This window comes from Pongo abelii, chromosome 11, assembly GCF_028885655.2.
Source record: "Pongo abelii isolate AG06213 chromosome 11, NHGRI_mPonAbe1-v2.0_pri, whole genome shotgun sequence".
NCBI classification, from domain to species: Eukaryota; Metazoa; Chordata; class Mammalia; order Primates; family Hominidae; genus Pongo; species Pongo abelii.
Window position 1 is genome coordinate 100539182 of NC_071996.2, and position 17511 is coordinate 100556692.

Below are 17511 nucleotides of genomic sequence, written 5' to 3' on the forward strand. Positions count from 1 at the left end.
GTTAACCCGGCATGATGGCGTGTGCCTGTAGTCCCAGCTCCTCAGGAAGCTGAGGTGGGAGGATTGCTTGAGCCCAGGAGGTGGATATTGCAGTGATCTGAGATTGTGCCACTGTACTCCAGCCTGGGTGATGCAGTGAGACCCTGTTTCAAAAAAAAAAAAAAAAAGAATAAATTATGGTTTGCAATTTTGATCCAAGTTCCAGTCCTGACAAATACAATATCTGCATTTATGTACTAGATTCTATCCAAATGAAGTTGAATTGAAGGATAAATAAGTAAGGGTAACCTACTTTTTTCTGAGTTACTGATCATGATTCTATACTTGGTTTCCTATTTAGTGTATAACGCAAGTTGAACCACAAGAGCAGTTATGTATTAACAAATTATGTGTACTTAACATAAGATTTACCAGGTGATATAATTTAATTAACCATGAGAACTTCTTTGTTTTTAGTATATTCAACAGAACATAAGAGCAGATTGCTCCAATATTGACAAAATTCTTGAACCACCTGAAGGCCAAGATGAAGGTGTGTGGAAGTATGAACATTTAAGGTAGGTCCTTATGTTATATCAAAATACTAATAGTACCTCTCACAAAACTAGCTTTCATATTAATGATAATTATGAATTGTAAAATTTACTATGTAACTGCAGACTAAGAAGCCAAATTTTAAAGCTTTGGCATTTTCAGTGTGACAAGGTTCTCAGCTTTCTTCACTGGTTGTTTCCAGATCAAATTATGCTGCAGTCACTCATTTTGAAAGGTGGTTTCAGAGTTGATAATTTGGACCTGCCTCTGCACCTCTCTACTTTTCTTTTCTTTCTTTTTTTTTTTTTTTTTGAGATGGGATCTCACTCTCTTGCCCATGTTGGACTGCAGTGGTGCAATCACTGCTTACTGTGCCTCTACCTCCCAGCCTCAAGTGATCCTCCCACTTCAGCTTCCAGAGTAGCTGGGACTACAGGTGTGTGCCAGCATGCCTCACTAATTTTTTAATTTTTTGTAGAGACAGGATCTGATTATGTTGCCCAGGCTAGCCTCAAACTCCTGGATTCAAGCAGTCTTCCTACCTTGTCCTCCCAAAGTATTGAGCCACCCTTTCTACATTTATTCATTTGGGCCTTATTACCCCGCCTTTTTTTTTTTTTGAAACAGGATCTTGATCTGTTGCCTAGGCTGGAGTGCAGTGGTGCAATCTTGGCGCATTGCAGCCTCTGTCTCCCATGCTGAAGCAATCCTCACACCTCAGCCTCCTGAGTAGCTGGGACTACTAGTGCATGCCACTAAGCCTGGCTAGTTTTTTGTATTTTTTGTAGAGACAGGGTTTCACCATGTTGCCTAGGCTGGTCTCAAACTCCGGGGCTTAAGCAATCCACCCACCTTGGCCTCCCACAGTGCTGGGATTACCACCATGCCAGCCTGGGTTTTATTCTTATTTCATGGTTTTCCTTAATTGTATCTCTTAACCACTAATATAGTATTTCCATTTCCCCATTTATGCATAACTTTGTGTCATCTTTTGTCTTTTGTCTTTTTTTTTTTTTTTGAGACAGAGTCTTGCTCTGTTGCCTAGGCTGGAGTGCAGTGGTGTGATCACTGCACTCACCACAACCTCTGCCTCCCGAGTTCAAGTGATTCTTCTGCCTCAGCCTCCCGAGTAGCTGGGACTACAGGTGCGGCCATGCCCGGCTAATTTTTGTATTTTAGTAGAGACGGGGTTTCACTAAGTTGGCCAGGCTGGTCTCGAACTCCTGACCTCATGATCTGCCCGCCTCAGCCTCCCAAAGTGCTGGGATTACAGGTGTGAGCCACCGTGCCCGACTTGTCTTTTTTTTTTTTTTTGCTTTGTTTCTGTAGAGATGGGGTCTCACTGTGTTGCCCAAGCTGGTCCTGAAATCCTGGGCTCAAGTGATCCTGCCATCTCGGCCTGCCAAAGCACTGGGATTATACAGGCATGAGCCACTGCACTTGGCCACTTTATGTTTTTGTAGAGGATTACTTCTAGTTCCTAGTCTAGTCTTGGTAGCTGATAAGTTGCCTGTAAATTATTGCAAACTTCCAGTCTTCTCTTTGGTAACTAGAGATTAATTGTAATCCTGAAGTAAGGCGTTTTGGTGCTTTTTATAATGCCCTTTGAATGAAAAAAGTGATAACTAGTGGATAGGTGGAGATAACATTAGAAGTAGATATATTCTGAAGTTACTAGGTGTTTCTTGAAATTATAAATTTCCCAGTGCAAATGGGAGCTGGGATGAGTTGACAGATTATTAATAAATATAGAGAATGTAGTATGTGTTCATTGGGGCTTATTATTTGTAAGTTGATTTTTAGATAAATAGAGTAGAAATATGACTTTTCCTGAATAAATTAGACCATGTTTCCTGTGTTGTGTGCCTCCAGGCACTTTTTAAAAATATTTACTTTTTGATGCTGCATGCTTCTTTAGATATGGCTAAGACATTATGTCGTGTCATAATAGTTCAGCAATTTCAGGATGCTAAGACTTCTTTGTACCCTTTGCCGGTTTTTAGACAAATTACTTGACTATTTTCTAACTTTTTTATATATCTGAATGCACAATAATTGAAAGTATGAGTCTGTAGATATTTTCCCATTTTTACAACCCAAGACAGCACTTTAGTGTAGTACATCCTTTGCTTTATTTTTATCAGCCTTGAAAATAACTGCTTTCTTATGTTTTTCTTCTTGAGACAAGAGTCTCTAGTCTCGCTTTGTCACCAGGCTGGAGTGCAGTGGTGTGATCTCGGCTCATTGCAACCTCCGCCACACGGGTTCAAGCGATTCTCCTGCCTCAGCCTCCCAAGTGGCTGGGACTACAGGCGTGTGCCACCATGCCCAGCTAATTTTTGTATTTTTTAGTAGAGATGGGGTTTCACCATGTTGGTCAGGATGGTCTTGATCTCCTGACCTCACGATCTGCCCGCCTTGGCCTCCCAAAGTGCTGGGATTACAAGTGTGTGCCACCACGCTTGGCCGCTTTTTCCATTACAAGCATAATTCCTAACAAATAAGGGCTGATTTTAGTGTTACAAGGTTTTTTTTTTTTTTTTTCCAGGTCTAAGAAAACATTTACCTCCCTATTTAACTTATTCTATGAAACATTATAGAAAACATTACATAAAACTTTACATGAAATATTTCTCACAAGTATTTCATTTGTTCTGGTGCTATTTTTACTTTTGTTATTTTTTTCTACTAGCCACTTTTTGGTCTGGGTTGCATATTAACTATCATGTATATATTCTTTTATCTCTTTATTGTATTGTGTACATTTTATTAGTTGACCAGGAAGAGGTTTTTTTTTCTTTTTTTTTTTTTTTTTGCATACATCCTTTATTGATTTGAGGCTGTATACTTGCCATTTTTAGTTAATGCAGTTGATTATATAATGATGTTAATTTGGATTGGGTGATGACTTCAGTCAAATCTCCCACTAGCTCATATTGAGTCTTAATGATTAGGAAAAGGTACTCCTTTATGTCAGGATACATGCGTGGTGACTGGAATGTAGGCTGGATTCCAGCTCTGGTTGGTCTCTTCAGCTGCACAACTGTGTACATGTTAGCCCTGTATTAAATTAACTTGAAACTGTAAGTTTTGCATTATTTGCCACAGATTATACCCACAGCACTGCTGAATCAACTTAATTTTGCTTTTGGCTGTAAAAGGGTTGGGTAAGAAACTTAACCACAACCCGTCTTTATTACCACTTAGTGGAAAACAACTAAAAAACACATAACATGCAGCCTACTTGATAGGGGACAGTAGAGGGTGATATGGTGATTTAGAAATAATGTTATTTTTGTAATCTAAGGACAGCATTATTAGGCATCTGGAAAGGAAATGCAGTTACAAACAACTGAAAATTTGACCCTTGCCTTTTTGTTTTCTTCTGTTACAATGTGCAGTAAGTAAATGAAGTTTTTCTTACCAAATTTGTTCACATATATCCTGGTTTTTTTCTTTTTTGGGGGGATTTTTTTTTTTTTTTTTTTGTCTTCTGATTATGTAGGTGTTAGCTTTGCATTGTTTTGGGAACCAAAATGATTCAGTTTTTCTGATGGGGAAACATAGTATTGATTTATCTAACTTGATACATTGAACTAAATATTAATAGGTAGGACTTTTGGAGGGAACACGTTCAGTGTTTTGACAGCTGTAAAACTATCTTTGTGACATAGAAGATTGTCTTTTTATCAAATACCTGTCTAAAACTGATGGCCTCAGTGCAATTGTAATGTTTTTTTTTTTTTTTTTTTTTTTTTGAGATGGAGCCTTACTCTGTTGCCCAGGCTGGAGTGCAGTAGTGTGATCTCGGCTCACTGCAACCTCCGACTCCCAGGTTCAAGCAATTCTCCCTCCTCAGCCTCCCGAATAGCTGAGATTACAGGCACCTGCTCTTATGCCCGGCTAATTTTTGTATTTTTGTGGAGATGGAGTTTCACCATTTTGGACAGGATGGTCTTGAACTCCTGACCTCAGATGATTTGCCTGCCTCGGCCTCCCAAAGTGTTGGGGATTACAGGCCTGAGCCACTGCGCCCTGCTGTAATTTCTTTGTATGTTTCTATGTACCAACATTTTATTACCCTCCAGTTGCTGAATTTTTCTGCAATTCAGAAATTTTCTCATATGCATATATAGCTCCTGTGAACATCTTTTTACGTTTATCTGCATGCAGATCTCATTATTTCATTACAATAGATTCTTAGAAGAATGACTTAGTCAAAAAGTATATACTTCCTAAAAGTCTTGGTAAATATTTCCAAATTACTTCCCTGAAAAATTGTACTAATTTCTAGTATATAAGAGAATGATCAGCTCACTTAACTCTGGTATTGAATGTTATGAGGGTTATTGGTTTTCTATTTTTAATCTGTAAGCCTTTAGTAGAAATGTGTCATTGTCAGTTTAGGTGGTTTTGAGAATGGTAATGAGGGAGGAGGGATGATACTGATGGGATTCTCTTTTTGCAGCTAACATTCTAAAAATTGCTGTGGAGAATAGATATGACTTTTTATTTATGTATTTGCATTTTCAGGCAGTTCTGCCTTGAGCTAAATGGACTTGCTGTCAAACTTCAGGTAATATTTTCTTTAAGTCAAAGTTATAATTGAAAGTTCTGATTTTTTTAATCTCTGTTTTTATAACTTAATGTGCTTACAAAAACGTATCCAAATTTCTAACTTTCTTCTAGAATTTATTATGGAAATATAACCTAAATGATAAGCTTTTTCATTATTATTTTACATATTAAGAAATATAATTATTTTTAACAGAGCGAATGCCATCCAGATACTTGCACTCAAATGACAGCAACTGAACAATGGATTTTTCTTTGTGCAGCTCATAAAACTCCAAAAGAGGTGAGGATTTATGAAATAGACTAATAAAATTATTATAGCCTAAATCTCTCTCAAGACAATGTTAGACAAGTTTTTAAGGTTTTTAGTTCACTGTTTATTTTGCTATTTCACTTTGAGTTGCTTGTTGTGAGGTTATTACTGCAGTGCTATTTTAGGATTTCTTATGATAAGCATCATTTTTCATAATTGGGCAATTACATGGGCTAGAATTCACTTCATGATCACTGGCTATTACAGATTAACATCTGTCACATTGTGCTGATATCTACTGTGTAATGATTGAGATACGCCTATTTAGGTTTTTGTTCAGATTATTTCTTTTGATAGGAAGAACTATTGATTACTCTGATGCCTAGTTTAAGTAGAAATGTTACTTTTGAGCTTTTAAATATTCATGTTGTTTTTCTCCTTATTTAGTTTTTGTCAAGGTAAGACTATAGGCAGTAGCAGTTTTTTGTTTTGCTTTTTTTTTTTTTGAGATGGATTCTTACTCTGTTGTCCAGGCTGGAGTGCAGTGGTGTGATCTCGGTTCAATGCAGCCTCTGTCTCTGGATTCAGGAGATTCTCATGCTTCAGCCTCCGAGTGGCTGAGATTACAGGCATGCGCTATCATGCTAGGCTAATTTTTATATTTTTAGTAGAGATGGGGTTTTGCTATATTGGCAAGCCTAGTCTCAAACTCCTGACCTCAAGTAATGTGCCCACCTCAGTCTCCCAAAGTGCTGGGATTACAGGTGTGAACCACTGTGCCTGGCCTACTGTACTTTTTCTTACTTATTTATTAATTTTTTACTTTTTCTTATTTAAAAAATTTCTTCATATCATCTGATACCCAGTATACGTTTCCTTAGTTGTCTCAGAAATGGTCTTTACATCTGGGTTGTTTAAACTATGCATTGCTTTTCCCTTAATCTGTATTCCCATTTAATCTGTTATAATTACTTTTTACTTGACACTGACTCATTGGGGATATTGGGTTAGGCCAATTCTGTAGAATCATAGACCTTGAAGTGGTCATTATATTGATAGACTTCTGAGGCTTGAAGACAAGTGAGGCCCTAGTTGCAAAATCAGCATCTGATGTTTTTTGTTTCAAAAAGGACAAATGCTCCAGAATAAGGAGTATTTGGTACCTAAGAGTATAGTACTTATTTGGAAGACTGGTTTCATTCAGGATGTTATATTTTTGTGTTAATTAATTGAAGCAGTATTCAGATTGTATCTGTCTACATCTGGGAAAATCCACATAGTGGTTTCATTGATAATTCACTGAAGTTGGCTACTTAACGTAGTGAATGATGTGATTATTGCAATTAGGAAACTGAATCAAGAAGGCTGAATCAAGGCTAGTTTTGTTTTGGCAAATAGTAATGATGTATTATTCTTTCTTTAGAGTGGAAGTGATATCCGGTTTGTGATGTGCTATGACTCTTAAATATACTGTCATTCTCATATCCACTTCTTTCTTGATTAATATTATATGACAGGATAGTCATTAGCATTAAGACCTGTAAATTGAGTCTTAGAATTGCAGCATTGCTTGCTGAAGTCCAGATCTGTTGAACTGGCCATGTGTCAAGAGAGGGTGATAGTAGGATTCCCAAGTGGTAGTTATTGAATGGAGTTACTGTAAAAATACAAACAAAAGAACAATTTGAAAGGACACTTTCTGAACTCTTTTTGAATAACTGCTTAGTCAGGAAACTATAGGAACTGACAAACTAAGCTAAGAAAATTGCTCTCATGGATTAAAATCACTAGGAAGATTCTGAAGTGGGAGAAGCAGAATACTTAGCACCAATAATCATTTATTCAGTATCCTTGAGAATTAAAGAGAGGCATTCAGCATATAGAGTAAATTATACAAATAGTGCTTCTAGGCAACAAACATAACTTACTGTCTACAAGCCCTCACAGTCACATGCTGATTGTGATCACTTGCAGTAGCATTATGATTGTATATTTGGAAAAATATATAAAAATTTGTAAACACCATTACATGGTATTTTGTAACCTGCTATATTTTGCCATCTTTTTGCTGTTATAACTGTTACAGAGTAGGAATAGTTACCTGAGAATTAATTGGGGGAAGGTGAAGGGAAGGCAGCTAAAACAAGGCAAAATGTCATCCAAATTAAAAATTCAGAAACCAGTTAAAGGTCTAAAGATACAGTGATATGGTAACCCATGAGCCACATGTAGCTGTGTAGCACTTGAAATGTGGGTAGTCAAAATTGAAATATGCTGTAAACACAAAATAAATACTGGATTTCGAAGACAGTAACACCTGTAATCCCAGCACTTTGGGAGGCCTAGGCAGGTGGGTCACCTGAGGTCAGGAGTTCAAGACCAGCCTAGCCAACATGGTGAAACCCCATCTCTACTAAAAATACAAAAAATTAGCTGAGTGTGATGGGTGTGCATGTGTAGTCCCACCTACTTGGGAGGCTGAAGTGGGAGAATCACCTGAGCCCAAGGACTCAAGGTTGAAGTAAGCAAAGATCACACCACTACACTCCAGCCTATGTGACAGAGAGAGACCATGTCTCAAAAAAAGATTCAGAAATGGCCAGTAAGCACATGAAAAGATGCTCAACATTAGTTATTAAGGCAGATCTCAAAACCACAGACAGTTGGTGCGAGGGTTGTGTGTTATTGTTAAGCTGATTAACATTGTCTCCTCCACAACCATGCTTGATGAGAAAAAAAAAAAAAAAAACACTGTGAGAATGGAGAAACAAAATGTAGCATAGATATACAATGAAATATTATAAAACCATGAAAGAGAATGAAGTTCTGATACATGCTACAACATAGATGAACCTTTAAAATCCAGTATGTATTATGTGGAGTGAAACAAGTCAGATGCAAAAGGACAGATACTGTAGCATTCCACTTATCTAGAGTGAATAAATTCATACAGACATTCGAAGGTAGGTAGAAGCTGCCAAAGGATGGGAGGTATGGGAAGTTAGTGCTTAAGGGTGATAGACTTTTTTTTTTCTTTTTTTTTTTTTTTTTTGAGACAGAGTCTTGCTCTGTTGCCCAGGCTGGAGTTCAGTGGCGCAATCTCGGCTCACTGCAACCTCCGCTTCCCAGGTTCAGGCGATTCTCCTGTCTCAGCTTCCCAAGTAGCTGGGATTACAGACGTGCCACCTCGCCTGACTGATTTTTGTATTTTTAGTAGAGACACGGTTTCACCCTATTGGCCAGGCTGGCCTCGAACTCCTGACCTCATGTGATCCGCCCACCTCAGCCTTCTAAAGTGCTGGGATTATAGATGTGAGCCACCGCGCCCAGCCGAGTTTCTTTCTTTTTTTTTTTTTTTTAAGAGACAAGAGTTTCGCTCTGTCGCCCAGGCTGGAGTGCAGTGGCGCAATCTTGCCTCACTGTAGCCCCCACCTCCCAGGTTCAAGCAGTTCTCTGCCTCAGCCTTCTGAGTAGCTGGGACAACAGGCATGCACCACCATACCCGGCTAATTTTTGTGTTTTTAGTAGAGACGGAGTTTCACCATGTTGACCGGTTTGGTCTCAAACTCCTGGCCTCAAGTGATCCACCTGCCTTGGCCTCCCAGTGTGCTGGGATTATAGGCATGAGCCACCATGCCTGGCCATAATAGTTTCTGTTTGAGAGTTGGAAACAGTAATGATGGTTGCACAATGTTGTAAATTAATGTCACTAAATTGTACATTTAAAAATGGTCAAAATAGCTGTCTGGGCGCAGTGGCTCACGCCTGTAATCCCAGCACTTGGGGAGGCCGAGGCGGGCGGATCACGAGGTCAGGAGATCAAGACCATCCTGGCTAACACGGTGAAACCCCGTCTCTACTAAAAATACAAAAAATTACCCAGGCGTTGTGGTGTGTGCCTGTAGTCTCAGCTACTTGGGAGGCTGAAGCAGGAGAATGGCATGAACCCTGGAGACGGAGCTTGCACTGAGTGGAGATCACACCACTGCACTCCAGCCTGGGCAACAGAGTGAGACTCCGTCTCAAAAAAAAAAAAAAGGGTCAAAATGAAAAAATTTGTGTTGTATATATTTTACTACAATTTTTTAAAATGTTAAGAAAAAAGCACCAAAACCCCAAATGGCATATACTTTCACACCCACTATAATGGCTAAAATAGAAAAGAGAGACAATAACAAGTGCTGGCTAGGATGTGAAGTGGAACCCCTAAACATTGATGATGGGATTGTAAAATGCTTCAGCTATTTTGAAAAACAGTTTGAAAGTTCCTTAAAATGGTAAGCATAGAGTTGCATATGACCCGGGAATTCCACTCCTTAATATGTAGTTCCCCCAAAATGAAAACATTTATCTGCACAAAGACTTGTACATGAATATTCACAGTCACATTATTTATGATAGCCAAAAAATGGAAACAACCAAATATCCATCAACTGATGAATGGATAAGCAAAATATGTTGCAGCCATCTCTCAGTATCCTCAGAGGTTTGGTCCCAGGACCCCCATGAATACCAAAACCACAGATACCAAAGTCTCTTATATAAAATGGCATAGTATTTGCATATGACCTATGCACATCCTCCTGTATACTTTAAATCATCTCTAGATTACATATAATACCGAATACAATATAAATGCTATGTAAATAGTTGTTATACTGTATTTCTTAATTTGTATTATTTTTTATTGTTATGGGGTTTTAAAATGTAGTTTTGATCTGCAATTGGTTGAATCTGCAGATGCAAAGTGCTGACTGTGTATGTGTACAATGGAATAATATTCAGCCATGAAAAGGAATGAAGTCTTAAAGGGAGAAACATACAGTACAGCATTTTGTATATATTAAAAACATTAAAGGCTAAAAAGTTTTGAATTTTAAAAAAAGGAATGAAGTACTGATTCATACTACACCATGGATAAGCCTTGAAAACATAATAGAAGCCAGACACAAAATGCCACTTATTATTTCATTTTAATGAAATAAATATCCAGACTAGGCAAATCTTGTGAAACAGAAATTAGGTTAGTTGTTGCTTAGGGCTGGGGGAAGGAGAGAATGGGAAGTGACTGCTAATTGGTTCAAGGTTTCTTTTTGGGATGCTGAAATGTTCTGAAATTTAGTGGTAATGGTTGCAGAATTTTGTGAATATACTAGAAACTACTGAATTTTTAAGAGTAAATTTTAGTTGTATCAATTATATCTTAAAAGTCAAAAAGTAGCCCATTAATTTTATATCAGTTACCTGCTGAAATGGTATTATTTTGGATATAGTGGGTCAAACTACAATATTAAAATTAATTTCACCTCTTTCACGTTACCTTTTTATTTTTCATTTTTTTATTTTTATTTTTGAGACGGAGTTTCACATTCTTGCCCAGGCTGGAGTGCAGTGGCGTGATCTCGGCTCACTGCAAGCTCCGCCTCCCGGGTTCTTGCCATTCTCCTGCCTCAGCCTCCTGAGTAGCTGGGACTACAGGTGCCCACCACCACGCCCAGCTAATTTTTTGTATTTTTAGTAGAGACGGGGTTTCACCGTGTTAGCCAGGATGGTCTTGATTTCCTGACCTTGTGATCCGCCCGCCTCGGCCTCCCAAAATGCTGGAATTATAGGTGTGAGCCACTGCATCCGGCCTCACGTTACCTTTTTAATGTATCTCTTAGAAAGTTAATTAATTAATTTTTTGAGACGAAATCCTACCCTGTTATCCAGGCTGGGATGCAGTGGCCTGATCTCGGCTTACCTCCCTTGACCTCCCGTGCTCAAGCAATCCTCCTGCCTCAGCCTTCTTGGTAGCTAGGACTACAGTCATAGTGCCACCATGTCTGGCTAATTTTTCAAATTTTTTGTAGAGATAGGGGCATCTCTCTGTGTTGCCTAGGCTGGTCTTGAACTCCTGGACTCAAGTGATCTTCCCCCTTTGGCCTCCCAAATTGCTGGAATTACAGGCGTGAGCCACCACATTGGGCCTAGAAAATTTAAAATTAAATATATGGCTTGCATTATACAGTTGACCCTTGAACAACTCCAGGATTGGGATCCCAACCCTCTGTGCAGCTGAAAATCTGAGTATAACTTTTGACTCCCCCAAAACTTAATTACTAATAGCCTACTGTTGACTGGAAGCCTTACCGATAACAGTCAATTAACACACATTTTGTATGTTCTATGTATTATATAGTGTATTGCAATGAAGTAAGCTAGAGAAAAGAAAATGTTATTCAGAAAATCATAAGGGGCTGGGTGTGATGGCTCATGCCTGTAAACCCAGCACTTTGGGAGGCTGAGATGGGAGGATCTCTTGAGGCCAGGAGTTCGAGACCAGTCTGGTCAACATAGTGAGACCTTCTTTCTTTCCTTTTTTTAAAGAAAATCATAAGGAAGAGAAAATTTATTTGCCATTAATTAAGTGGATCATTATAAAGGTCTTCCTTGTTGTGTTCATGTCGTTGAGTAGGCTGAGGAGAAAGAGAAAGAAGTGGGGTTGGTCTTGCCATCACTGGGAAAATCTGAGCATAAGTGGATTTACGCAGTTCAAACCTGTGTTGTTCAAGGGTCTGCTGTATTTCTGTTGATGATTCTGGTTTAAAGGTTTTAAAACTGTCCCATGGTATACCCAAATGACAAATATGAGAAATACAGTTACTTGGGATATTTGCTTTTGACCAACTCATCTGTGGTCATATATCTGGAGAAAGGTAGTTTTTTTCAATAAATATTGCTCATGGTACTGTTTTTGGCAATGACTCCACTAATCAGAAATTCCTATGGATATACTGCTAGAAAAATACTTCTTTTTTGTTAGATAATTTTTTAGTGCCACGGCACTAAGCCATATTTAGTAGTTACTAAACTGTATTTCTAAGTGACAGCTTCAGTCTCAAACTTGAAAAATAACCTAATTACTGGGTAGAGTCTTTGAGCTAGAGTCATTGTTACTCCTTCCTCTAGTTGTTTTTTCCTTCTGGTTGACTCCCTGGTTTGTTTCTAGACTGCTTTCCCCTTGATGTTGCTCCCTGTCTGCCCTCAGGAGGACTGGATGAGGACAATTACTTTGCAGTTTTATTTTTCCTTTAATAAATTTACTGACTTGCCATGAGACAGTGTTTCATTGTTTCTTTTTTTTTTATTCTTTCTGATAAATGGAACAGAATAAGTCAGATTTGTTAAAATATAAGGAAACTTTGATATTTCATGTTAAAATTCAAAGGTGATTTGGGAGAAAGTTCTTTAGAGGGCTGCTAGGTTGATAATAGAGTGCTAGGGACATAATAAGGAATATTGTTTAGGATATAAGAAGGCATCCCTGGAGATACCGGAGATAAATCAGGATTCTTCTTATCTGTAATTGTTGTTTTCTTGTAGGTACGATGTTGGGAATAAAAATGGGAGACTGGTTTATGTATCATCTAGAATTGTGATATGGTTCAAGGGGCTAATAAACCTTACTTATTAATATAACATTATATTTTACAAGCATTCAGAAATTGTAAGGAACTTTTTTCTTAGAACATGCTCATGTCTTTGGAATAAGGTATACCCATATAATGAATATATCTAACCTAAGGGAGAGCTCTTTGTTGATACATTTCTATATTCTTTCTTTTGTAGTGTCCTGCTATAGACTATACTAGACACACACTTGATGGTGCTGCATGTCTTCTGAATAGCAATAAATATTTTCCCAGCAGGTAATCGAAACTTTTAAACATAGTGTTAAACATTTTAGAGTTAATTTATAAGATTGGTGTTTTAGGGGGGAGGGGGGAGGGATAGTATTAGGAGATATACCTAATGCTAAATGATGAGTTAATGGGTGCAGCACCCCAACATGGCACATGTATACATATGTAACAAACCTGCACGTTGTGCACATGTACCCTAAAACTTAAAGTATAATAATAATAAAATTAAAAAAAGATTGGTATTTTAAAAGTAAAATTAGGTTGCTCGTTAATGCATTTTTATATATATATTTTTTTAGCTGTTGTATTTTGGCTTGTTTATTCAAGTTTTGAAATTAGGACTGTGGTTAAACAGCAGGACTTGGCTGTCAAAGCTCAAGGCCAGTTCAGTCTAAGGCTAGTACCTGTTCATATATGTCATTCTGCAGACAGAGCTCTCCCTCTCATGCTTTAGAGTTGGGATATGTATAAACTTGCTCACTTGAATCTCTATGATAGTTAGACTTGACCTCCCTTTATGTAGTATGCCTAAAGAGCAGACTTTCCGGCTGGGCGCAGTGGCTCACGCGTGTAATCCCAGCACTTTGGGAGGCCGAGGCGGGTGGATCACCTGAGATCGGGAGTTTGAGACCAGCCTGAACAACATGTAGAAACCCCTTCTCTACTAAAAATACAAAATGATCCGGGCGTGGTGACGAGTGCCTGTAATCCCAGCTACTTGGGAGGCTGAGGCAGGAGAATCGCTTGAACCCAGGAGGCGGAGGTCGTGGTGAGCCAAGATCGTGCCATTGCACTCCAGCCTGGGCAACAAGAGCAAAACTCTGTCTCAAAAAAAAAAAAAGAGAGCAGACTTTCCTAAGTTGAACTATTTGTATTTGAAGGATTCCTTATCCTTGCTCATTGATTTTTAAGATCTGAGAAGTCTGTACATGTAATATATTATCGGTGAAGTTTGTGACTGCCTTTTATTTTATTAAGGTATTTGTTACCAGGTGGATAGATTTGGAGATTTCCCCCCAAATATGATTAGCTTCAAAGAGCTCATATAAAATATGTTAAGAAAAATACTGACTTTTGGCCTTAATATTCTGTATATACATATTTTAAGAAAAGATATCAGAAATATGCAATTTCAGTTTTAAAAAAACAATTTTAATTTCTCTCTTTTTTTCTTTTTATATATGGAGTCTTGCTCAACCAGGCTGGAGTGCAGTGGTGCAATCTCAGCTCACTGCAACCTCTGCCTCCCGGGTTCAAGCGATTCTTCTGCCTCAGCCTCATGAGTAGCTGGGATTACAGGTGCCTGCAACCACGCCTGGCTAATTTTTGTATTTTCTAGTAGAGACGGGGTTTCACCATATTGGCCAGGCTGGTTTCGAACTCCTGACCTCAGGTGATCCACCTGCCTCGGCCTCTGAAAGTGCTGAGATTACAGGCGTGAGCCACCACACCCGGCCTTAATTTCTTTAAAAAAAAAAAAAAAAAAGGAAAGAATAACCTAGTTTTGTAAAATAAAACAATAATTCCTTTCAAGAGTTTTCAATCGCCTCTAGTGGACAATGTATTAATGTTGAAAATAGATGTTTCAGTAAATTTTGAAATGTCAGGGATTTATTCTAACTGCATTAAACTTTTACAAAGTTTCAAAACTATAATGCTGAATTTAACTTAGGCCCTGTGATTAGGTAGAAAGAACACTGGCCCAGAACTGAGGAGCAGGGGCTCCAGGCATTTACTCGCAGTGTGACCTTGGAGTAGTCACTTATTTTCCCTAGGTGTCAGTTTCTACACTTGTAAGCTGAGAAAATTGGACTATACTGTTCCTAAGATTCTATCCAGTTCTAAGAATCTATGGTTTCTTTTCTACTTCTAGGGTTAGCATAAAGGAATCATCTGTAGCGAAACTAGGATCAGTATGCCGTAGGATTTACAGAATATTTTCACATGCTTATTTTCATCATCGGCAGATATTTGATGAATATGAAGTAAGTATATTTCACTAATTATCTTGATACATTCTTATCAGCATAACAGTAATATATATTGATGTTATTTCTAGTCTTTTAGTTTGGGATAGTGAATTAAAATAACATTTTTGTCTTCCTCTCTACAGAATGAAACATTTTTGTGTCATCGGTTTACTAAATTTGTGATGAAATACAATTTGATGTCCAAGGATAACCTGATTGTACCAATTTTAGAAGAGGAAGTACAGAATTCAGTTTCTGGGGAAAGTGAAGCATGAAGGGAATCATGGAAAAATGTACTGATCATATAATTAACATTAATTGTGTACTGTATATATCATTTTAGACACATCAATCATGTATCCATATTATAGCTTCTTTGTTTAGTATAGGTTTTTGTATGCTGGGTTTGCCTTTTAAAATGGGAAATACTTTTTAAGTTATTCATAAGCTGTATATTCACCAGTGTGGCACTCATGATTTTTAAATAAGATTAGTATTATCTGTTTATAATGCCTGTTAATAAAAGAATTTACAGTTTGGTAAAATTGCTGCTAAACAATCATTGGATCACAATCCTCATCAGACAAACCCATCTGTAAAAAAAAATGAGGGAGAGCTTGAGGTTTCATACAAGCCATTTACTAAAGAGGTAGAAATGTTTTCCATTGGTTTTACCTTGAGTTTAGATATCCTAAAAAATTCTGTAGTACGTAGTTTTGTCTTACCTGTTAACTTTCCCCAATTGAGATAAAAATGTTTTAAAATTCTGTTTATAGTTTTTGATATGCATATATAATTATGTGTATATCTAAATACAAATGCAAATGAAGCATTAGTAATACTTAAATTTTACTGTGCTACATAAAGTATAACATACTTGGAAAGGATTTACCTTTCTGCAACAATGGACTGGTACATACAGGATGATCACAATGGTAAGGCACATAAATTATGTTCCCACTGGAAACCTGCCCTGTCCACCCCTTCTCATTTCCCTTAACCTTATCCTCAAACTACTTTAGCTGAGAAGCTTTTCACCAGACTGAGTTAGTGGTGGCTTATACCTATTTATATTTGTATTAATTGCTTACAGATTATACCTCATATTAGCAATTACATTACACTACAAGAAAATGTATTTGCATAGGCTCTTGCTGTTTTGCATATCTCTGTTTTGCAAAATTGTTCTACTTAGAAAACAGTCCTTAAAATAGTTTGACTCTTCCTGTTAGTAATATTAATCTTTCATTTAACCAGCTAGGCAGCATTAAATAGAATTGAAGAAATACCGTAGTATTTATTTTACACCCCCTCTCCCACGAAGTTTATGTTTGAATTACATGCACGTGTGAGATTATTTGCAATAATTCATAGGTTCCAAGGGTGTTGATGAGTAGTCATACATTTTTTTGGACTTTGTTATAATTCATTGTGTTAAGAATGATTGAAATGCAGATTTAACAATCTTATAATCTATTGAATGCCATTTTTGATAAAGCACTGGAGGTCTTATTGCCAAACTGATTGTAATGAGGCACTAAGGGTGAAAACATTGTACATGTTGTGAAGAAAGTATTTAAATCCAACTTTTGAACAGATTTAACAAACATGAGAAACTTCTTTTTTATTTAAAAGGATAATTTTGAAATGAAGATGAAAATGTATTCATCTTAATTGTTTTTTCAAATTTAAGGGAATAATTTATACCATCTTTTGAGACAAGAATGTACAGCAAAAATAAGGGGAACAGTAGTATACTGAGAGTGTGTGTATATATAGTGTATGCCTTTCCAAGCTTGCCAGTCTTTTTGGCTTTGAACAATGCCCACCAGCTACAGTCATTACTGTTCCCCAACCCACAACTATCTTTTAAGAAGTCTTAGTTCACAGTGAAAGGAATGTTGACTTTGAAATTATGGATTTATATTAATGGCACTATAAACCAATGGTAATGGTAATTTTTAAACTTGCTAAATATTGAGAGACTAAACTACTAAGTTAATAAATTATATATAGCAGTGTAGCTGTTCTCTCTAGATGGTGTCTCACAATGGATTTCTGTTGCTTGACTATTTTCTTAGTGAATATTTATACTAAGGTAGTGACTGAGATTTGGTGATCTGGCTGAGTATTTTGAAACACATTTTGAATAATATGGCTTAGTGTTAACGGGGACTTAAATATGATTTTTTTTTCTTACTCATTTCACCTTCCTTGTACTGTATGTTTGGAATTGATCATAAAACAGCTCCAAAAGAAAATAATCAGTTTGTAGTCTTGCTTTTGTATTCATGTTGATAATCTTACTAATATTCATTGAACTGTGAAGTTGATTCACTATACTAGGTAAGACCTAAGTGAAACAGTTCCTGTTTTTCCTTAATACTGTTTTCAGAATTTTGAAAATGTACTTATATGTACATAAATACTACTAAAAAATTAATGAGCCTGGCAAACCATTGATTTATAAAAGTAAGTGTTCTAAGAGGGGAAA

At 37.2% G+C, this 17511-nt stretch overlaps 1 protein-coding gene across 5 annotated transcripts in view; it reads left to right on the top strand.

Annotated features, from left to right (window-relative positions):
- MOB4 (MOB family member 4, phocein) overlaps positions 1-17278 on the top strand; it is a 51609-nt gene extending 34331 nt beyond the window's left edge. For 4 of the 5 annotated variants that reach the window (XM_009237931.4, XM_009237929.4, XM_054548776.2 and 1 more), the window contains 6 exons: positions 457-557; positions 5068-5110; positions 5306-5392; positions 12974-13053; positions 14921-15032; positions 15161-17278. In XM_009237931.4, coding sequence (XP_009236206.1) covers positions 457-557; positions 5068-5110; positions 5306-5392; positions 12974-13053; positions 14921-15032; positions 15161-15292 — 555 coding nt within the window. In that variant the 3' untranslated portion in view covers positions 15293-17278. 5 annotated transcript variants of the gene reach the window in all.
- Positions 17279-17511: the final 233 nt, after the last annotated feature.